Source organism: Microcaecilia unicolor, chromosome 5 (genome assembly GCF_901765095.1).
Source record: "Microcaecilia unicolor chromosome 5, aMicUni1.1, whole genome shotgun sequence".
NCBI classification, from domain to species: domain Eukaryota; kingdom Metazoa; phylum Chordata; class Amphibia; order Gymnophiona; family Siphonopidae; genus Microcaecilia; species Microcaecilia unicolor.
This window is the reverse complement of record NC_044035.1, coordinates 193,874,052-193,898,378: the sequence shown is the minus strand read 5'-3', so window position 1 is coordinate 193,898,378 and position 24,327 is coordinate 193,874,052. Positions and strand designations below refer to the sequence as shown.

The 24,327-nt window shown below is 45.9% G+C and overlaps 1 protein-coding gene across 1 annotated transcript in view; it reads right to left on the bottom strand.

The window, feature by feature from the left end:
• Positions 1-24,327, bottom strand: part of BCAR1 (BCAR1 scaffold protein, Cas family member) — a 504,782-nt gene that overhangs the window by 256,659 nt on the left and 223,796 nt on the right. The window contains 1 exon segment of the mRNA XM_030203684.1: positions 19,553-20,332. Coding sequence (XP_030059544.1) covers positions 19,553-20,332 — 780 coding nt within the window.

Below are 24,327 nucleotides of genomic sequence, written 5' to 3'. Positions count from 1 at the left end.
ATTAAACCTCCCTGCAGCAGCTCATAGTTTGCTTGCAGTTTTGAGTGAATGGCAATGACAGCTGCACGGGGGAGTGGAAACAGAGATTAAGCAAATTGGCTTCCTTACAAAGTTGAAGTACGGTCCGGTCAAGGACTGCTGGTGTGGGGGGGGGGGGGGAGGGAGAGAGAGGGAAATGCAGGATTCACAGGGTGGAGATTTGAGTGAGGGAGCGGATTCGGGGAGGGACAAGAAAGGACTAAGTTGAACAAGTTAAAAGGAGGAGAGAGAGACAGAGAGATCAGATACTGGAAGGCATGGGGCAAGGCAGGGGAGAGAGAATCAGGCACTCGGTGCAGCAGTGTTTGGAGGGGGCTCCCCCCAAACCATTCTACTTGTCCTTCCCCTCAGGCCCCCCGAGCCCCAAGTCTCTCATTATCTGACAAACAACCTGTTATGTTCTTACCTAAGAGACGTCAGGTACTGCACTTCTGCAGCAAGATCTCTCAACCTCTCAGATGCAGGGAGGTTGCAGGAGGCGGCTGAAAAAATCTATTTGCTCCAGACAGTGCTGCTGCCGCTGGTAATTGCTATCAGCAGCAGTATCAGGAGGACAGCAGCCGGGCAGCTAAATGATCACGAGTGCTGCAGCACTGAAGTGAGGCGAGCACACTGAACCTCCTGCCTGCAGTGTATGTGCAGCATGAGGAAGGGTTGCCAGCCACACACTATGCATGCACAAATATCAGGTGACTTTGCAAAGTGTTCTTTGGGCATGCGTGCCTCCAGCCTCAGCACAAGAACCGGCTCGCAAAGAATTTGTAGGAAAAAACCCTCCCACTTGGTAGCACAACAACCGGCTTGTAAAATTGTTCTAAAATTAACAACTGGCTCTGCAGAGCCAGTGTAAGCCGGCTCCAGCACACCACTGCATACATCCAAGGGTACTCAAAGAACTCAAACATGAAATTGCTGATCTAGGAAGTGACATCAGCGCTGGTGAATGGACGCCTGAAGAGAGAGCTCCGCTCCTGACGGAACTAAAATAAGATAAAACCCCTCCAAACTGAGCGCAGTACTCGCAGCTTTCTATCGGAAGGATAGCTAAACTTATGGCAGCCCGAAAGAGTCTCGCAAAGTTCAAGTTTGCGAGCGAAAAAGGCGAGGCAAGCAAGATCGCGGGATCGCGATCGGGCACACGAGGCAGCAAGATGGCGGCCGGAGACTCCGAAACAGATCCGGACCCCGAGGAACCAGCAGTGAGTGGCACAGATCTGGATAGAAATGAAGTGTCGCGCTGGTTCAAAGAATTAAAGGCAGAAATGATAGCCACCCGGAAGGGAATACAGGCCTCTGTGGCAGAGCTCCGAGAGGAGCTGAAGGACATTGGATTGCGGGTAGCTGAGACGGAGGATACGCTGGGAGACGAAGTGCAGACGCTACAGGTAGCATTGAAGAAAGAACAGCAGTCCAGATCGGATCTTGAACAAACAGTAGAAGATTTGGAAAACCGCTCAAGGAGATGCAATCTCAGATTTAAAGGAATACCAGAAGAAGAGCAATTTAGAGATGCCATGAAAGTGGTGCAGGAGATTAGCGCACACATACTCAAAGAGCGGCAGGGAGGTGGAGACCAACAAGAGAGAGAACTACCAGTCCTGGATAGAGCACATCGGAGCCTGGGGCCACAAAGAGGCGGGCAACCCAGGGATATTATTGCCTGTTACCATGAATTCAGAGTGAAAGAAGCAGTATGGAAAGCAGCCCGTGTAATGGGAGATTTCAGCTGGAAAAATTGCAAACCAAAAATTTACCAAGACTTGGCCCGAGCCACTCTTCAGAAACAGAAGGAATTTAAAGAGGTGACTCAATACTTGCAACGGATGGGCCTAAGATACCGGTGGCTGTACCCATTCGGGCTTCAGGTCACAGTCGGAACTACACACAGAAGGCTGCAATCACCTAAAGGAGCCTGGAAGACTTTGAGAGAAATGGGGTGTGAGGACTTGCCAAATGGGGAGAGCTCAACACCACACCGCAAGCAGACACCAGTGAAAGATCGGAGCTTCGGAGTGAACCAGACCAGAGGAGAAAAGGAACCTAACATCATGAAGGAGAGGCAGAGAGAATCCGAAGATGAAGGAGTGGACTGAATAAAATCAGATAAGCTATTCATGGGGACTTAAGTTTTCATATATAGTGAACTAAGCTATAGACTATAAAGTAACATGAAGGATCACTGAGGCTGCGGGATTGAAGGGGAGGTTTGATTGGGGAGGAGGGGAAGAATATGGAGGAGTCTAATGTCGGGGGACATTTCCAGCGGGGACTCACTTCCTTTGGGAGGAACTGGCGAGAAGGGAGGAGAGCCAGTTGAAGGGGAAGGGAAGGACGGGGGGAGGGGGGGCCAGAGGGCAAGGGGGGGAGGGGAAGGGGGAGATTTTGAGGGTAGGATCTTGGAATGTAAATGGTCTCAACAGTCCCGGGAAGAGAAGTATTATTTTTCGAGAACTACGCAGGCTGGAGTGGGATATAGTAATGTTACAAGAGACACATATACAAAAGAAGGATGAAAAATTGTTAAGGAACCAGGTACTGGGCGAGGGGTACCTATGCGCGAATCCCAAAGGGGGGAAATCTGGGGGGCTGGCTATATATGTCAAAGATAATCTGCAATTCACCAAGGAACAAGAATTCAGGGGGAGGGAAGGTAGATGCCTGGCAATCAAAGGATCAATTAAGGGTCACCCAATTACACTCATTAACATCTATGCACCAAATGAGGGACAAGGGGAATTTTTTGAAAAATTACGAACAAGCCTAATACCTTTTGTCGAGGGTCAAATACTATTGGGGGGTGACTTTAACTTCCCCGCAGCGGGGCTCGACCACTCGAAAGGAAAAGAACAAGGGGCGAAATACACAAGAGGGAAACTTATCAAACTAATGCGGGAATTAGATTTACTGGACTTTTGGAGGTTGCAACATCCAGGACAAAAAACTTACACGCATTACTCACATGCACAAAAGACATATGGTAGGATAGACGCGATCTGGGGTAGTCGTTCGCTATGGGGAGCTCTTAGAGGGTCTGAAATTGATAATATACATGCCTCAGATCATGCCCCGGTGTGGGTCATGGTGGGAGGGTTGGGCAAGGAGAGAGGGGGAAGGGTATGGAGGCTTAACGAGTCTTTGATAGACACAGAGGAAAATTGTAAGGAAGTGAAGGATATAATCAAGGAATACCTGAAATTCAATGACAACACAGAAGTAACAGACGGGACCTTATGGGATGCCCTTAAAACAGTGGTGAGGGGGCACCTGATTAAAAAAGGGGCACAACGAAAGAGGGAACAAGGGATTCGGGAAATGATGATTCGTCAAAGATTGGCAGAGTGTGAGGCGCTCCACCAGGCAGAGGGGAATTCCCAAGTGTTCAGAGAATTATTGGCTTGTAGAGCTGAGCTGCAAAAGTTACAAATTGGGAAGATGGAATTCCAACGGAAATTATTACAACAAAAATTCTTTGAATATAGCAATAAGGCAGGCAGTATGTTAGCTCGGAAACTACGCTGCAGACAGGTACAAAATACGATAACTAAACTAAAAAGGGGAGGAGGAAACATGGTGCATCAGGATGGGGATATCAGGGCCGAGTTTGTGAAATATTATATGAAATTATACTCGAAAGAAGAGGGAGCAACATTGGAGGAGAAGCGGAATTACATAAGGGATTTAGACCTAAATAGAATAACGGAGACTCAGAGGGTGAACTTAGAAGCCCCAATAACATTGGAGGAAGTGATAGGAGTCATCAAAGGATTAAAAGGAGGGAAAGTGCCGGGGATGGATGGATACACGGGGAAATATTACAAAGTATTTAGACAAGAATTGGCTCCCCTGCTGGTAAGAGTGGGTAATGCCTGCTTTAAGGGGGAAGAGATGCCTATAAGTATGCATGCAGCGGGGATCACAGTACTCCTCAAGCCAGGGAGGGACCCCACTTTATGTGGCTCCTACAGGCCGATCTCCTTGTTGAACATAGATGTTAAGATTTTGGCCAAGGTGATGGCGGAGCGCTTGGGCAAGCTTTTACCATACTTGATCCATGAGGATCAAGCGGGGTTTGTGCCCCACAGGCAAGTAGCGGACAATATTCGCAGAACTTTGAATATTAAGTGGGGAGCTCAGAGGAGAGGGGACTCCCTAACTCTTTTAGCGATCGATGCAGAGAAAGCATTCGATAGAGTGGATTGGGAGTTTCTATGGGAGAGCATGGCACAGATGGGGATGGGGAAGAATCTTATAGGCTGGCTGCAGAAATTGTATGCCCGCCCGGTGGCAAAAATTAAAATTAATGGGGGATACTCTGATCACTTTGATATTCAGCGGGGAACTAGGCAGGGATGCCCGCTCTCCCCATTACTACTACTACTACTACTACTTAACATTTCTAGAGCGCTACTAGGGTTACGCAGCGCTGTACAATTTAACAAAGAGAGACAGTCCCTGCTCAAAGAGCTTACAATCTAATAGACAAGTGAACGGTCGGTCCGATCGGGGCAGTCAAATTGGGGCAGTCTGGATTCACTGAACGGTAAGGGTTAGGTGCCGAACGCAGCATTGAAGAGGTGGGCTTTAAGCAAAGACTTGAAGATGGGCAGGGAGGGGGCTTGGCGTAAGGGTTCAGGAAGGTTGTTCCAAGCATAGGGTGAGGCGAGGCAGAATGAGCGGAGCCTGGAGTTGGCGGTGGTGGAGAAGGGTACTGAGAGGAGGGATTTATCCTGTGAACGGAGGTTACGGGCGGGAACGTAAGGGGAGATGAGGGTAGAGAGGTAGTGAGGGGCAGCAGACTGAGTGCATTTGTAGGTAAGAAGGAGAAGCTTGAATTGAATGCGGTATCTGATCGGAAGCCAGTGAAGTGACCTGAGGAGAGGGGTGATATGAGTATATCGGTTCTGGCGGAATATGAGACGTGCAGCAGAGTTCTGAACAGACCGAAGGGGGGATAGATGGCTAAGTGGGAGGCCGGTGAGGAGTAAGTTGCCATAGCCATAGAGCCATTTGCTCAGAGGATCCGTTTGCTCCAAGAGATACGGGGGGTTAGGATGGGGGGTAAGGAGCACAAGATTGCACTATTTGCGGACGATATTTTATTTTACATCTCATCCCCTATGACGACAATGCCTACTTTGATTAAAGAGTTGAAGAATTATGGATGGGTATCAGGATTTAAGGTGAACTATGATAAGTCAGAGGTGATGGGGGTCACTATACCAGAAGTGGAGGAAGAAAGAATAAAAGAAGTGTTTAAATTCAAAGTAGCTAAAGATAGTTTTAGGTATCTAGGGATACAGATCCCGCGGAATCTCACTAAATTATATCAATTAAATTATATACCCTTATTAAAAGAAGTGAGAGAGGATATGACCAAATGGCAAAAGGGGTGGCTTTCATGGTGGGGTCGTATTGCGTCAGTAAAGATGAATATTCTCCCCCGGCTTCTATTTTTGTTTCAAACACTACCAATTCCATTACCTAAGAGGGAGCTCATGAAGTTGCAAACGGATATAGGAACATTTATTTGGGGGGGAGCACCGGCAAGGTTAGCACGGAAAATAATGTGGGGCACACCTGACCAAGGAGGGAGGGGGATACCAAACATCCTCTGGTACTATTGGGCATCACAGCTTAAACAAATTGCGGTATGGGGAAAGGTAGACTTATCATCAATAACAAAATTAGAGCAGATCTTTGTCCAAGAAGGGGTATTAGAGGGATTGTTATGGGCCCCGATTCCGGATAATACATATAAGGGACTTACCCTAAACCCCTTTGTATCACATCTCTTAGCATTATGGGGCACTTTAAAATATAGGCTTAGGGGATCTAGGACTAAATCCACATTCGCTTGGATCACACAGGACCCAGGCTTCCCAGCCTGGATTCAGGGTGGAGTGTTTAAAACATGGTTCCATAAAGGGCTGATAAGATTCCGAGACCTGCTGACAGAAGAGGGAATTAAACCCTTTGCAGAACTACAGGAGGCCTATGAACTACCACCATCTGATATCTATGCGTATATGCAAGTAAAACACTATATAATTTCCACAAGGTGGATTAAAGATAAATTAGTAGAAAAGGAAAAGATGGAAGATATATGGGGGAAGATCGATTTATGGGGAAAGGGAATCTCTAGGCTGTACAATCATATACGGGGGTCACAATTTGTAAAACATCAATACATGCAGGCCTGGGAGAGGGATTTGAAACAGGAACTGACTGACTCTGAGTGGGGAAGAGTATGCAGAGAGGTCAAAAAAGCCTCTGTATGTGTATTATTGAAAGAGAATGCATATAAAGTATTAAGCAGATGGTACTATACGCCGGAGAGAGTAAAGGCAATGTTCCCTGAAGCCTCGGATATATGCTGGCGATGTAAGGAGGAAAAAGGCATTTTTTATCATATATGGTGGGAGTGTGTGCTCATACAGAAATTTTGGGAGGGAGTTACGGGACTATTGACAGAGGCCCTGGACACTCCTTTCCCATATGATCCAAAATGGTGTTTATTGGGGTGGGGGAACCAGAAAGGAGTGAAATGGGGACAAAGGATTAAGAGGTTAGGCCTCGCGGCTGCAAAATCTATAGTAGCGGCGTTCTGGAAACAAGACAAGGGTCCCAACACTACATAACTGGATTGGGAAGGTCAGGGGCTTAATGGTGATGGAGGAGTTGACAGATAAAAGCAGGGGGAGGTTTAATGCCCAGGCTAAAGAATGGAAACAATTTGATCGACTATTGGGGAAAGAATTGTAAGGGGGGGGGGATATAAGGAGGGGAACTTGGGAATGGAAGGGACCAAGGAAGTTGGAATGGGGGGGAGGGGGGGAAATGGAGGAGACATAGGAGGGGACATTCTTTATTGTATATATGTTTGTATTCTGAGGTTCAGAGAAGGGAATGATTGTTGTCACCAGAATTTAGGATGAGACATTGCAATGTAACTCTTATAAGGTTTGTTCAATAAACTTTACAAAATTAAAAAAAAAAAAGAAATTGCTGATCTACTGTTAGTAATATGTAACCTGTCATTAAAATCATCCGTAGTGCCTGAAGATTGGAGGGTGGCCAATGTGACACTGATTTTTCAAAAGGGTTCTAGAGGTGATCCAGGAAATTATAGACCGGTAAGCCCGATATCGGTGGTGGGCAAAATAGTGGAAACTATTACAAAGAATAAAATTACAGAACATGTAGGCAAACATGGTTTAATGGGATAGAGTCAGCATGGGTTCAGCCAAGCGAAGTCTTGCCTCACCAATTTGCTTCATTTCTTTGAAGGCGTGAATAAACATTTATTTATTTATTTGTTACATTTGTATCCCACATTTTCCCACCTATTTGCAGGCTCAATGTGGCTTACATAATACCGTAATGGTGTTCGCTATTTCCGGTAGAGGAACAAATACAATGTCAAGTTGTGGACCAATAAGGTTCATGTGTTATAGACACGTTGTGGAATCGTAGAGAGGAAGAGTTATGCAGTGTACGTGTGGATAAAGGTGAGCCGGTTGATGTAGTGTATCTAGATTTTCAGAAAGTGTTTGATAAAGTTCCTCATGAGAGACCCCTGAGAAAATTAGAGAGTCATGGGATAGCATGCAAGGTTCTGCTGTGAATTAGGAATTGGTTATTGGACAGAAAACAGAGGGTAGTGTTAACTGGTCATTACTCTCAATGAAGGAGGGTGAGCAGTGGAGTGACGCAGAGATCTGTACTGGGACTGGTGCTATTTAACATATTTATAAATGATATGGAAATCAGAACGAGTGAGGTGATCAAATCTGCAGATGATACAAAGCTATTCAAGGTTGTTAAAACATGTGCGGACTGTGAAATATTGCAGGAAGACCTTAGGAAATTGGAAGATTGAGCATCCAAATTGGCAGATGAATTTTAATGTGGACAAATGCAAGGTGATGCACATTGGAAAGAATAATCCGAATCATAGTTACCTGATGCCAGGGTCCACCTTGGTAGTCAGCAATCAAGAAAAAGATCTGGGTGTTGTTGTAGAGAATACGTTGAAATCTTTTGCTCAGCGTGCGGTGGCGGCCAAAAAAGCAAACAGGATGCTAGGAATTATTAGGAAAGGGATGGTGAAGTAAGAACAAAAATACTATAATGCCTTTGTATCGCTCCATGGTGCGTCTGCACCTTGAGTATTGCATTCAGTTCTGGTCGCCGTATCTCAAAAAAGATACAGCGGAATTAGAAAAGGTTCAAAGAAGAGCGACCAAAATGATAAAGGGAATGGAACTCCTCTCATAGGAGGAAAGACTAAAGAGGTTAGGGCTCTTCAGCTTGGAAAAGAGACAGATGAGAGGAAATATGACTGAGGTCTACAAAATCCTGAGTGGTGTAAAACGAATAGAAGTTAATCAAGTTTTTACTTGTTCCAAAAGTACAAAGACTAGGGGACACTCAAGGAAATTACATGGAAATACTTTTAAAACAAAATAGGAGGAAATATTTTTTCACTCAATGAATAGTTAAGCTCGAGAACTCTTTGCCAGAGGATGTTGTAACAGCGGTTAGCGTATCTGGGTTTAAAAAAGGTTTGGACAAGTTCCTGGAGGAAAAGTCCATAGTCTACTATTAAAACAGTCATGGGGAAGCATCTGCTTGCCCTGGTATTTGCAGTATGGAATGTTGCTATGATTTGGGTTTGTGCCAGGTACTTGTGACCTGGCTTGGCCACTGTTGGAAACAGGATACTGGGCTAGATGGACCATTGGTCTGACCCAGTATGGCTACTCTTATGTTCTAATGGATATCGAAAGTAATAATTTTATGCACATATCTGATCTCTTATAGAATACTGACCAGAAGAAAAGTATGCACCTTGTCTTTGATAGCATGTACTTTGCCAGTGGGCATGCCTATGAGTGGAGTGCACAAGTACGTGTGTAAATCATAGAACAGTATAATTTACAAGCATTCATCTAGGAACTAGCATTTATACCAGCTATGTGGCTGATGTAAATGGTTGTGTCTAAATATATGCACATTCTCCATCACTTGCACTAGTATTCTGTAAAGAAACATATGAGCCTAGTTTTATTTATAGAATAACTAGCGCCTGTATAGGCACCCCATTACAGAATATACCCTCCATAGTGGTAATTCTATAACAGTGTGCCTATATGTAGGTGCCCACAGGGCACCTGATTGATGTGCGTTCCATAAAGGAAAGTAGGCACCTACTTTCCTTCACAGAATACTTGCATAACTAGGTACATACACGCATATGTCAGCACTTATGCAGGCACAGAGCTGGTAACTTATAGTATTCCCTAAGCTACATGTGTAAATGAGAGACTCACCCATGCTTTACCCATACTCTGCCTATGTGTACACCCACCTGCAAACTACAAGCTATCAGAGATATGCACATAATTACAGAACAGTGCTTAGGTGACATTTAGTAAAATGGGGAAATACCTGAGGAAGGAGCTGATGGGATGGGAGGAAATACAAGAAGTGGAAGGACAGTGGTCCAGGCTGAAAGAAGCTATAAATAGGGCCACGAACCTTTATGTAAGGAAAGTAAATAATAGCAAGAGAAAAAGGAAACCGATATGGTTCACCAAGCAAGTGGCTGAGAAAATAAAGGCTAAAGAGTTGGCGTTCCAGAAATACAAAAAAACTCAAGAAAAGGAACACGAGGAGGAATACCGGATGAAACTGAAAGAAGCCAAGAGAGAGATACGTCTGGCGAAGGCGCAAATGGAAGAACAAATGGCTAGAAATGTAAGGAGGGGTGGCAAAATTTTCTTCAGGTATATAGTGAAAGGAGAATGACTAAAAAGGGAATTGTGAGACTAAAAGATACTGCGAACCGCTATGTGGATAATGATGAAGAAAAAGCAAATTTGCTAAATAGATACTTCTGTTCTGTTTTCACAGAAGAAAATCCTGGAGAAGGACCGTGATGGACTGGAAAAAGTACAAATGAGATTGAAGTGGATAAAGCACCGTTCACGGAAGAGAGTGTGTATGAACAACTTGAAAAGCTAAAGGTGGACAAAGCGGGGGGAAGTGACGTCATCGAGCCGGGGGGAAGTGACGTCACCGAGCCGCGATGGCTGCTTGAGCAAAGAGCTCCGGCTGTCCCACAGCGAAAAGCAGGAAAAAAAAAGCGAATAACGAGACGATATCACAAATAAAACGGTTGCAGAGTACAACAGAATAGAGGGTGACGTTCATAGGCATGGCAACTCGGGCCCCAAAACAATCCCTGGCGAATTTTGCCTATGCGAGTTCCAGCGTCTCGATGCAGCAGGTCGCAGCACAAAAGAAAAGCAGCATGGCGGCAGATATTGCAAGCGAGCGGCCAGCGCAGCAACAACAAACACAAGGATCGCAACCTCTCTTCACGCAGGAAGAGGCCATAAACGGAGAAACTGAGCCGATCTTGGAAATCAGAGACTGGCTAAAAGAAATAACGGGAGAACTAAAGGCACTCCGCGCTGATCTAAACACCCTCGGGACGGACCTGCGAGGAGAAATTGCAGCGCTGGGATCCCAAGTTGCAGATACAGAAGAGCGCCTAGAAGATCAGAGTGAGATATTCCATGCTTTAAACGACCAGAGCATAGAGGAGAGAAAAAATATTCAACAACTCTGGGACAAAATGGAGGATATCGAGAACAGGAGTAGACGTCACAATATCAGAATCTGCGGCATACCTGAGACCCCCCTATATACGAACTGCGAGAACACAGTGCAACAGGTGGCCAGTGCACTACTGAAGGAATTACAAATAAATAAAGATCCCTCAGAGATAGCCATAGAGAGGGCGCACAGAGCAATGGGGGCGTCCAGAAATAACCAGCCAAAGGATGTGATAGCCTGCATTGTGGATTACAAGCTGAAAGAGAAAATAATGCAAGCAGCACGTGAACACCCAGAGTTTAAATGGGATACGCATCAGATACAATTATATCAAGATTTAGCAGCATCCACATTACGTCGACGAGCCGAGCTACGCCCGATAACCCAATATCTTCACACGCAGAATATTCAATACAGATGGAGCCATCCCTTTGCATTGCGCTTCTACAAAGAGGGTAAGCTTCACCAGATCAGAGAAGCGGCGGAAGCAGCACTGATATTCCCAGAAAAAGATCTCAGCAGCATGGTGGCGCCGGTGCGAGGGACAGGATCCTTGCACAGAGAAAAACCAAGATGGCAGCGGGCGACAGCCGGAAAAACACGCCTACAATGTCAACAGTCGGATACTACCTTGCGAGGCGGAGACCGGGTTACAACATGAGCACTATTGAACTAACTAAGAACCACAGGTCTCAATGGGGCTGCTGACGAACACGCAGTGAGCAAGAAATAAACTATACAGAACAGTTAAGTTCAAGGACTGAGAGGTAGTATCTGGACAAAACTGATACTCATATGATGTCACAGGTTTATGATGGTTAAAATGTTAAAGCTGTACTAGACATAAGGTTATAATGTTATAATGTTTAAGAAATTGCATTAGAGTATTAGACTATGTTACCTTTAGTGATTGAGCAGTGGGACACGAGACAGTCACAACTAACCCAAAAACACCTGATCCTGATATGGCAGGTGAAGAGCATAATGGGAGAGGGGTAAAGGGGGGATTGAGGGGGACCTATACACTGATACTAGACAGTAAAAAAAGAAATTGGTACACTAAGGAAAGGGCATTAGACGACAACCGGGGCTGGGAGCATGCAGAGAACACTGAAAAGAAGAAATATGGGCACCATTGACTTACTTACTATCAATGTAAAGCAGGGGCGTATCTGCGTGGGGCCACAGGGGCCTGGGCCCCCGCAGATTTTGCCCCGGACCCCCCTACCGCCGTTAACCCTCCCTCCCTCGCCTACCGCCGTCACCTACCCCGAGGTCCGCTTCCTCCGACTTTTTAAAATACTGCTTCAGCTGGCGGGGGACCCCAACCCCCCCCCCCACCCCCGCCAGCCCAGCCGCGATCTTTAACTTTTTCATCCTCGTCATGCAGCGCGCTGTGAAAGCTGCATGCATCTTTAGATCCAGTTGGATGGAGTCTGACGTCGCAGCTCCATCCAACTGGATCTAAAGATGCATGCAGCTTTCACAGCGCGCTGCACGACGAGGATGAAAAAGTTAAAGATCGCGGCTGGGCTGGCGGGGGGGGGTTGGGGTCCCCCGCCAGCTGAAGCAATATTTTAAAAAGCCGGAGGAAGCGGACCTCGGGGTAGGTGACGGCGGTAGGCGGGGGAGGGAGGGAGTGTTAACGGCGGTAGGGGGGGGTTGACGGCGGTAGGGGGGGGCTATAATGTGCCCCCTCACTCTAGCCCCTGCCCCCCCTACCGCCGAACCTCAGATACATCCCTGATGTAAAGGGATTAAATTCCCCAGTAAAATGCCAACTTATGTTTAAGGAGGCGATGCGCCTGGAAGCAGATATAATATTCGCCCAAGAAACGCACTTATTGCCTAAGCATGAAAAACTATGCAGACATGGGCGTTATAAAGACATATATTTTGCCTCCAACCATATAGAGAACAAGAAAAAGGGAGTACTGATTGCCTTAACACAGAAACACCCATGGCAGGTGCGGCAAGTGGTGAGAGATAAGGGAGGCCAATACATTCTGATAGTATTACATCTGGGGACAGAGGTCTATACCTTAATGAACATCTATGCTCCCAATGCGCAGCAAGGATCTTTTTACACAGAAATAGCTAAAATCATAGCGTCGCATGTTGAAGGGGAACTATTGATAGGAGGGGACTTTAACTTAACACCACACCCACTGATGTATAATTCAAAAAAGGGAATCCGAAATGCGCTAGCAGATCGCGCTAGATTACACAAATTTATTTCACAATGGCAGATGATAGATATCTGGAGGCACAATAATCCGACATCCCGTAGCTATATTTACTACTCCACTGTGCATGATTCATATTCCAGAATAGATCTTTGGCTGGGAGGGCAAGCTCTAATACAGAAGGTGCAAAAGATCCAGATACAGAACAGGACCTGGTCGGATCATGCACCACTTACGCTGCGAATATCATGTACAGCAGCAAGGGCGTCTCCATCAATATGGTGCATGGATGACAGTATGTTAGCAGATCCAAACGTGGTAAAGCAATTGGAAAATGACATCACCAATTACATAAAGGAAAACGACACGGGGGAGATAAGGGAAGAGATAGTTTGGGAAGGGTTGAAGGCAGTTATAAGAGGACAAATCATATCACTCCAAGCATATCGGAAGCGACAACTACGAGCAAAAACACAACATAGTAACATAGTAGATGACGGCAGAAACAGACCTGCACAGTTCATCCAGTCTGCCCAACAAGATAACTCATATTTGCTGCTTTTTGTGTAAACCCTACTTTGATTTGTACCTGTGCTCTTCAGGGCACAGACCGTATAAGTCTGCCCAGCACTATCCCCGCCTCCCAACCACCAGCCCCTCCTCCCAACCACCGACTCTGGCACAGACCATATAAGTCTGCCCAGCACTATCCTCACCTCCCAACCACCAGCCCTGACTCCCAACCACCGGCTCTGGCACAGACCGTACAAGTCTGTCCAGCACTATCCCCGCCTCCCAACCACCAGCCCCGCCTCCCGATCTTGACTAAGCTCCTGAGGATCCATTCCTTCGGCACAGGATTCCTTTATGCTTATCCCACGCATGTTTGAATTCCGTTACCGTTTTCATTTCCACCACCTCCCGCGGGAGGGCATTCCAAGCATCCACTACTCTCTCCGTGAAAAAATACTTCCTGACATTTTTCTTGAGTCTGCTCCCCTTCAATCTCATTTCATGTCCTCTCGTTCTACCATCTTCCCATCTCCGGAAAAGGTTCGTTTGCGGATTAATACCTTTCAAATATTTGAACGTCTGTATCATATCACCCCTGTTTCTCCTTTCTTCCAGAGTATACATGTTTAGTTTAGCAAGTCTCTCCTCATACGTCTTGTAACGCAAATCCCATACCATTCTCGTAGCTTTTCTTTGCACCGCTTCAATTCTTTTTACATCCTTAACAAGATACGGCCTCCAAAACTGAACACAATATTCCAGGTGGGGCCTCACCACCCCCTTTCTTCTGCTGGTCACACCTGTGGGCACCTACATATAGGCACACTGTTATAGCCTAACAACTTTCTAGCTACGGCCACCGCCTTGTCACACTGTTTCGTCGCCTTCAAATCCTCAGATACTATCACCCCAAGATCCCTCTCTCCGCCCGTACCTATCAGACTCTCCCCGCCTATCACATACGTCTCCCGTGGATTTCTATTCCCTAAGTGCATCACTTTGCATTTCTTGGCATTGAATTTGAATTGCCAAACCTTAGACCATTCTTCTAGCTTCCTCAGATCCTTTTTCATGCAGAATTAGAAGCAATACAAACAGAGGTAGCTAGAGGCACACCACTACCTACTGCCGCGATACGAAGTCACCAAATACAAACGGAATTGAGGGAACTCCAATTGGCAGAAATATCAGAAGCCCTTCAAAAAACACAACAACAACATTTTGAATTTGGCAATAAAGCATCTCGCTTATTAGCATACAAATAAAAAAAAAAACAGACTGAAAAACTATATGCATGCAATTGATGAGGGTGTCGGGCAAAAAACAACCACAACGAAAGGTATTAACAAGGCCTTCTTGCAATTTTATAAGCAATTATATAGAGATGAGGTTAACCCAGACATTCAGACAATATAGGAGTATTTAGAAAATATAGCGCTACCCCAAATTGCCCTAACTCAAAATGCCAAATTGTCAGCACCGATAGAGCTGGAGGAGGTACAGTGGGCCATTTCTAATCTACCGAATGGAAAAGCGCCAGGGCCCGATGGGTTCACAAATAGATTCTACAAACGCTTTCGACAGATTTTAGCCCCACTATTAACACGAGTTTTAAATGCAATAGAACAACAAGACAAGTTACCACACTCCTGGAGGCTAGCACATATTACACTAATATTAAAACCGAGCAAAACTCCAACACAATGTGGTTCGTATCGCCCAATATCATTGCTAGATACAGATTACAAGATATTTACAAAAATTCTAGCTAAGCGCTTGCAGCATCTTATGCCACAACTAGTAAAAGATGATCAAACAGGGTTCATAGAGGGCAGGCAAACATTCGATAATATCAGAAGAGCTATGCACCTCATACAGGAAGTAAATACTAAACAACAACTAACAGTGGTCCTGTCATTAGACGCGGAGAAAGCGTTTGATAGGGTCCACTGGCCCTATATGTTTGCAGTGCTGGAAAAAATGGGCATTACGGGAAGTTTTATAACTTGGTTATGACGCCTATATAGTCAGCCATTGGCAGCACTGCTTATAAATGGGGAACATACTGAGACTTTTGTCTTGGGTAGGGGGACGCGGCAGGGATGTGCCCTCTCCCCATTACTATTTGCCCTGACCTTGGAACCGTTAGCTCAAGTAATAAGATCCAGCAATAATATACAAGGTATCCGCATTGGCCAAAAAATACACAAAATAATGCTCTTTGCGGATGATATCCTACTAACGATGACGGACCCTCAGAGATCCTTAGAGGGGGTCACGCGTATTGTACAGCAAAAATAAATATGACTAAATCAGAAATAATGGGGCTGAATATACCTAATGGAGTAATTACTGCTATAAAACAACAGCACCCATTTAGATGGACATCCCACAGCTTGCGGTACTTAGGAGTCAATTTAACACCAAATTTACAGGATATATACAAAGCAAACTTTCCCTCCAAAGTACGAGAACTATTCCAAGATCTAGATAGATGGGAGGGGCTGGAGCTCTCATGGATAGGCCGGATACAAGCCATAAAAATGATGCTACTGCTCAAGATACTATACCTCTTCATGGCACTCCCGTTACCGATCCCCAATAAGTTTTTTCGGCAGTTAAAATGCAAAGCTTTTGCATTTATATGGCAACACAAACCGCCACAAGTCAGAACTGAAATGCTCTATCAATGAAAACAAAAAGGGGGAATGGGAGTTCCAGATTTTTACCGATACTATCAGGCAGCACAATTGAGGATACTAGTAGCTTGGGTTGGTGATGATACCAAGCCATGGCTGCAGATAGAAAAACAATGGATAGGAATGCACCAACCTGCCATGTTATTATGGCAACCCAAAGCGCGGATTAGAGCGATGGCGCAACTCCTCCCAATAGCGGTACGAATGCCACTTATGACATAGAATACAGTGCGCCAGCAACTCCGCCCCAATAGAACATACTTTCGCAAGATGCACATAAGAGGGGCACCGGGATTCACCTGGGAAGAAGGAGACAAGGTATATAAACAATGGGAAGAGAGAGGAATGAAACAATTGGGGCAATTTTGGGAGGAGGAAACCCTATGCCCATATGATGAACTACAAGGGGAATACGACCTCCAGCCACAACACTTAATATACTACGCGAGACTAAGGGATTATATAATCCGGAAAGCAAAAATAAAGTTGCAGAGGGAGGAATAGCTGGAACGAGCGATGGGAGGAAGTAGCACTGGGGGTTGTATCACGAGAATATATGCTGTTCTTCTAGCACATAAAACTCCAATTTTGCAGTATACACAAAAATGGGAACAGGATATAGGCAACAGATGTGATATACGTAACTGGGAAAGAGCGTGGGGTTATCTGTTAAGAGCATCTGTGAGTAGCATAATTATAGAAAATGGATATAAGATACTATACCGATGGTACTATACCCCTGACAGATTGGCTAAAATGTTCCCAGGTGCGTCGAATCACTGCTGGAGAGGTTGCCCAATAAAGGGTGACATGCTACATATATGGTGGACATGCCCAAAAATACAAAGCTACTGGAAAGAACAGCTCGACTCACTCAAAAAAATAATAGGAAGAGAATATCCAATGACAGTGGAACATTGCCTACTGCACTTTCGACCCGCGGGCTTATCGGTATTTTTGCACCGACTGGCATCCATGTTTCTGGCGGCGAGTAAGATTGCAATAGCATCAGCATGGAAACAACAACTGGCGCCCCCAGCAGTGAAGGTGATTCATAAAATGGACTACTTTTACCAAATGTCGAAGATGACAGCAATTAAGAATGGACAAATAGTACAATTCCAAAAAATATGGGACAATTACAGAGACTGGAGGTCGCAAGCACGAATTGAATTAGATGCTCCACAATTGGTGATACCACGAATATGAATAGAGCCAGGAATGTTTACGAACGGATGTATATAATACAAGTAGCTTCTGGGACTCTAGTATTAGGCTTAGTGTGGGGGTTAGGGAAATGGGGAGGGAGGATGAGGAGGGAGGGGAAGGGAGGGAGCGGGAATTGGATATGTGTTATGTTGTCAAAAGCGCATTATATCTGTATGACATTTAAAACGAATAAATAAATTTTTTTTAAAAAAAGGGAAAAAAAATAAAGGTGGACAAAGCCATGGGACCGGATGGGACCCACCCTAGGATATTGAGGGAGCTCAGAGAGGTTCTGGCGGGTCCTCTTAAAGATTTGTTTAATATATCCTTGCAGACGGGAGAGGTTCCGAGGGATTGGAGAACGGCGGATGTGGTCCCTCTTCACAAAAGTGGTGATAGGGAAGAAGCTGGAAACTACAGGCCGGTAAGCCTCACTTCGGTTGTTGGAAAAGTAATGGAAGCGATCCTGAAGGAAAGGATAGTGAATTTCCTGGAAGCCAATAAGTTGCAAGATCCGAGACAACATGGTTTTACCAAAGGGAAATCGTGCCAAACGAATCTCATTGAATTCTTTGATTGGGTGACAGGAGAACTGAATCAGGGACGAGCTATGGACATAATCTACTTAGACTTCAGCAAAGCTTTTGACACAGTTCCCCACAGGAGGCTCTTAAATAAACTGGATGGGCTGAAGATTGGACCCGAAGTGGTGAACTGGATTAGGAACTTATTGACGGACAGACGCCAGATGGTGGTGGTGAATGGAATTCGCTCGGAGGAGCGAAAGGTGAGTAGTGGAGTGCCTCATGGATCGGTGCTGGGGCCGATTCTGTTCAATATATTAGTGAGTGACATTGCCGAAGAGTTAGAAGGTAAAGTTTGCCTATTTGCGGATGATACTAAGATCTGTAACAGAGTGGACACCCCGGAGGGAGTGGAAAACATGAAAAAGGACCTACGGAAGCTAGAAGAATGGTCTAAGGTTTGGCAATTAAAATTCAATGCGAAGAAATGCAAAGTGATGCACTTAGGGAGCAGAAATCCACGGGAGACGTATGAGTTAGGCGGGGAGAGTCTGATAGGTACGGATGGGGAGAAGGATGTTGGGGTGATAGTATCTGAGGATTTGAAGGCGACGAAACAGTGTGACAAGGCGGTGGCCCTAGCTAGAAGGTTGTTAGGCTGTATAGAGAGAGGTGTGACCAGCAGAAGAAAGGGGGTGTTGATGCCCCTGTATAAGTCGTTGGTGAGGCCCCACCTGGAGTATTGTGTTCAGTTCTGGAGGCCGTATCTTGTTAAGGATGTAAAAAGAATTGAAGCGGTGCAAAGAAAAGCTACGAGAATGGTATGGGATTTGCGTTACAAGACGTATGAGGAGAGACTTGCGGACCTGAACATGTATACTCTGGAGGAAAGGAGAAACAAGGGTGATATGATACAGACGTTCAAATATTTGAAAGGTATTAATCTGCAAACTAACCTTTTCCGGAGATGCGAAGGCGGTAGAACGAGAGGACATGAAATGAGATTGAAGGGGGCAGACTCAAGAAAAATGTCAGGATGTATTTTTTCACGGAGAGAGTAGTGGATGCTTGGAATGCCCTCCCGCGGGAGGTGGTGGAAACGAAAACGGTAACGGAATTCAAACATGCGTGGGATAAACATAAAGGAATCCTGTTCAGAAGGAATGGATCCTAAAGAGCTTAGACGAGATTGGGTGGCAAAGCCGGTGGCGGGAGACGGAGATGGTGCTGGGCAGACTTATACGGTCTGTGCCAGAGCCGGTGGTGGGAGGCGGGGCTGGTGGTTGGGAGGCGGGGATAGTGCTGGGCAGACTTATACAGTCTGTGCCCTGAAAAGGACAGGTACAAATCAAGGTAAGGTATACACAAAAAGTAGCACATGTGAATTTATCTTGTTGGGCAGACTGGATGGACCGTGCAGGTCTTTTTCTGCCATCATCTACTATGTTACTATGCACCTATGTGTACACATACACGCATATAATATGCTGATATTCTGATCACTGATATATGTATATGTATATTTATATTTGGCATGTAACTATAGGTGCCATTTTCATAGATTTACCCCCTACATGCACAATTAACAACACATGAATATCTCTGGTAAAAAATTAGACTGCAAGCCCTTTGGGGGCAGGGAAATACCTAGTGTACCTGAATATAACTCACCTTGAGCTATTACAGATACAGGTGTGAAATATATCCAACTAAATAAACACATGGAAATCAACATTGGGTATAATTTCTAGTACTGTACCTTTCCAGGTAACTGTCCACTTTCCCAGTTTCTTTTATCCATGGATGGTGGCACCTGGTAGATATCCTGGGACTGGGTCATGGAAGGCGGCACTTGATAAATATCCTGCCCCAAGCCAGTAGATGAAGGGAACTGATAAATATCCTGAGGTGGGCTTATTGATCCCACCGGAACCTGGTAGACATCCTGCACTGGATTCAGGGCTGGTGGAACCTGGTAAATGTCCTGAGTTTGGCTTTCAATCTGGTGGTGAGGTGTCTGTTTTTGATACAGAGCTGGCTGTTTCGTGGGAGGGCTCTGGTATGAACTGGACTGACTCTGTGCACCTTGGGAGTTCTGGTAAAGGCTCTGCTGATGAGGCTTATTTGGTGCTGGAATCAAGTAGATATTATCTCCCTGGGTCTGATATGCAGGGTGCATTGATGCATACTGTGAGGCAGGGGATGGCATATTGTAGATCCCTTGATGAGGGTAAGGCATTGGTGTCGGTGGAGGCTGAAACTGTGACTGTGGTTGCAGCTGGGGCTGTGACTGTGATTGTGGTTGCTGCTGTACTTGTTGTCCTTGGTCAGAACTGCTCTGTTTCTTATCATACATTCCAACCAAGATTTTCAACCGGTTTCCTGGCACAATGCCCTGCCGTCCATGCAGTGAACATAACCACCAGCCTTCCAAGCCTTGAGTATTGCGCTCCAGCACCGTCATGATATCCCCCTTACGGAATGAGAGCTCATCTGGAGATTCTGCCACATTGTCGTACAGAGCTTTGGCCAACACATTCTGCAAAAGAAAGACAGAAGTAAGAAGCAAACTTCAAATATATTCAAAAAGAAAAACCAAGCAGAATACCAATACCATAAATTCTGTCAGCACATATGAAAGGACTCTACAGGCCTGATTTCAAAGGGGTTTTACTAAGCAGGAGAGGCTCCTGCCCGGTTAAACCCTGCTGAGCTAGCTGGCTGTCAATATTCAGCAGGGTAGTCAGATAGTGCCGCTGAATATCTCCACTAATCAGCAATTCCCTAACCGGCTACATTAGGAGGAGGCAGAGTTTGGGCGGAGCCACAACTTAGCCAATTAGAAGCCATATTCAGTCCGCTAACCACCTAAGTAAGCACATAAAGTTAGGCCAGCAAGAAGGCTGGCCTAACTTTATGCACTGAGTTAACCAGGCACTGGTCTGAATATCAGGGTCAATGCACATACCCAGATATTCAATGCCGGAAGCCGCACATGCTCCAGCATTGAACATCCAGGGTTAGTTCACCCTGTAGCAGTGAGCGGCTTATAAGCCTCTTAGTGCCGATGGTTGAATATTCCAGTTATTCTTTCAGACAGAAAACAGCACATCATGGAGAAGAATGAGGCAAGAGGGAGAATATTTTTACAGGTTAGAACACTACATCGATGAACTCACAATCTAGATATTAAAAAGGCAGCTTCAAAACTAAAAATATAACTACTACTACTACTACTACTACTACTACTTAACATTTCTAGAGCGCTACTAGGGTTACGCAGCGCTGTACAATTTAACAAAGAGAGACAGTCCCTGCTCAAAGAGCTTACAATCTAATAGACAAGTGAACGGTCGGTCCGATAGGGGCAGTCAAATTGGGGCATTCTGGATTCACTGAACGGTAAGGGTTAGGTGCCGAACGCAGCATTGAAGAGGTGGGCTTTAAGCAAAGACTTGAAGACGGGCAGGGAGGGGGCTTGGCGTAAGGGTTCAGGAAGGTTGTTCCAAGCATAGGGTGAGGCGAGGCAGAATGAGCGGAGCCTGGAGTTGGCGATGGTGGAGAAGGGTACTGAGAGGAGGGATTTATCCTGTGAACGGAGGTTACGGGCGGGAACGTAAGGGGAGATGAGGGTAGAGAGGTAGTGAGGGGCAGCAGACTGAGTGCATTTGTAGGTAAGAAGGAGAAGCTTGAATTGAATGCGGTATCTGATCGGAAGCCAGTGAAGTGACCTGAGGAGAGGGGTGATATGAGTATATCGGTTCTGGCAGAATATGAGACGTGCAGCAGAGTTCTGAACAGACTGAAGGGGGGATAGATGGCTAAGTGGGAGGCCGGTGAGGAGTAAGTTGCAGTAGTCCAGGCGAGAGGTAATGAGAGCGTGGACGAGAGTTCGGGTGGTGTGTTCAGAGAGGAAAGGGCGAATTTTGCTGATGTTAAAGAGGAAGAAGCGACAGGTCTTGGCTATCTGCTGGATATGCGCAGAGAAGGAGAGAGAGGAGTCAAAGATGACTCCGAGGTTGCGGGCAGATGAGACGGGGAGGATAAGGGTGTTATCAACTGAGATAGAAAGTGGAGGAAGAGGAGAAGTGGGTTTTGGTGGAAAGACGATAAGCTCGGTCTTGGACATGTTCAGTTTCAGGTGGCGGTTGGACATCCAGGCAGCAATGTCGGATAAGCAGGCCGATACCTTTGCCTGGGTCTCCGCGGTGATGTCTGGTGTGGAGAGATACAGTTGGGTGTCATCAGCATAGAGATGATACTGGAAACCATGAGATGAGATCAGGGAGCCCAGGGAAGAGGTGTAGATTGAGAAGAGAAGGGGTCCAAGGACCGATCCCTGGGGAACACCAACAGATAAGGGGATGGGGGTGGAGGAAGATCCATGAGAGTGAACTTTGAAGGTGCGGTGGGAGAGATAGGAGGAGAACCAGGAGAGGACAGAGCCCTGGAACCCAAATGAGGACAGTGTGGCAAGAAGTAAGTCATGATTGACAGTGTCAAAAGCGGCGGATAGATCCAGGAGGATGAGGATGGAGTAGTAGCCTCTGGATTTGGCAAGGAACAGGTCATTACAGACTTTAGAAAGTGCTGTTTCTGTCGAGTGAAGAGGGCGAAAACCGGATTGAAGCGGATCAAGGATGGCATGAGAGGAGAGAAAATCAAGGCAGCGGCTGTGGACTGCGCGCTCAAGTGTCTTGGAGAGGAAGGGTAGGAGGGAGATGGGGCGGTAGTTGGAGGGACAGGTAGGGTCTAGTGATGGTTTTTTGAGGAGTGGCGTGACTACAGCATGCTTGAAGGTGTTGGGGACAGTTGCAGTGGAGAGAGAGAGGTTGAGGATATGACAGATGGAGGGGGTGATAGTAGGAGAGATGGTGTTAAGTAAGTTGGTGGGGATGGGATCAGAGGAACAAGTGGTGCATTTTGAGGAGGAAAGAAGGCGGGCGGTTTCCTCCTCGGAGATATCAGGAAAGGAGGAGAAGGAGGTCTGGGTTGGTTGGTTGAGGGAGAGGGTTGAAGGGTGAAGAGGAGGAGGTGGCTTGGTAGTGAACTCAAGGTTGATCTTTTGCACCTTGTCGCGGAAGTAGTCAGCCAGTGATTGAGGAGAGAGTGACGGGGGGGTGGGAGCGGAGGGCACTTTGAGGAGGGAGTTAAGGGTGGCGAAGAGACGACGAGGGTTAGAGCTGAGAGAATTAGTCAATTGGGTGTAATAGTCCTGTTTGGCAAGGAATAGTGAGGACTGGAAGGAGGATAGCATGAATTTGTAGTGAAGGAAATCTGAATGGGTGCGAGATTTCCTCCAGAGGCGTTCAGCAGATCGGGCGCAGGAGCGAAGGTAACGGAGGAAAGGGGTCAGCCAGGGCTGGGGATTAGTACGCCTTGTGGGACGGGAGGTGGATGGTGCAAGGGTGTCCAGAGCAGAGGAGAGAGTGGCATTGTAAGCGGAGACAGCCTCGTCAACAGACTCGGAGGACATGATGGAGGGGAGGAGATTAGAAATACTAGATGATAAGGTGGGAGGGTCATAATCTGGAGATTCCTGGAAGTAGTGGTTAATGTTGGGCGGGGCTGAGGGGGAGGGTGAAGAAGTGTGAAGGTGATCAGGTGATGATCAGAGACAGGAAGAGCTGAGGTGTGGAAATTGGAGGGTGAGCCGGAAGAGGAGAGGACGAGGTCAAGGCAATGGCCATCACGGTGAGTAGGGGTGGTGGAACATAGCTGGAGGTTGAAGGAGGATGTTAGAGTGAGGAACTGAGAAGCGTGAGAGTTGGACAGGTCATCAACGTGTATGTTGAAGTCTCCGAGAATGAGGGATGGAGATGAGGGTTCAATAAAAACAGAAAGCCAGGCATCAAAGTCGGTGAGGAAGGAAGGGAGGGATTTATCAGGGGGGCGGTAAATGACTGCCACTCTGAGTGGCAACGGGTAGAATAGACGGATGGAGTGGACTTCAAAGGATGTCCACTAGAACTAACTATGAACTAACTATATATATATATATATAACTAGAACTAAAATGGACAAACACCCTAAAACAAACAAAAAAGGGACATTAGTTTTCTCCCTCTTCCCCCTACTGCCCCGCCCCCTCCTTTACCAGAATTCTATTTGTGTTCTTCAACTTTCTGTCCCCTTCCTTTCCCATCCTCTTGCTCTACAACTTTATACAGCTTTAAAAACACACATTGCTACTGTAGTTAGGGTTCTCATATTTGCGGAGACAAAAAAAAGTACAGAAAAAAATTAAATGGTTGCTACCTTTGCTAAAGAAATATTTAATCGTAGCCTTTAGTTAATGAACACACATCAAACAGTGACTGACGTATAGTACAGCAGGTGACAATAATCTACTTTTCAAAAACTTTTGGATTTGAGTTTGTCTGAGTCCAAGTATACTTATCAGAAGAGCTCATATTCCTCAACAACTTTGGCTGCTTTCAGAGATAACTGTGAAAGTCTATGCAAGACATATGCTCAAAGTTGTGCTGTACAAACAAAATTCCTTTAACAGATTCAACAAGCAAGGGAACAGAG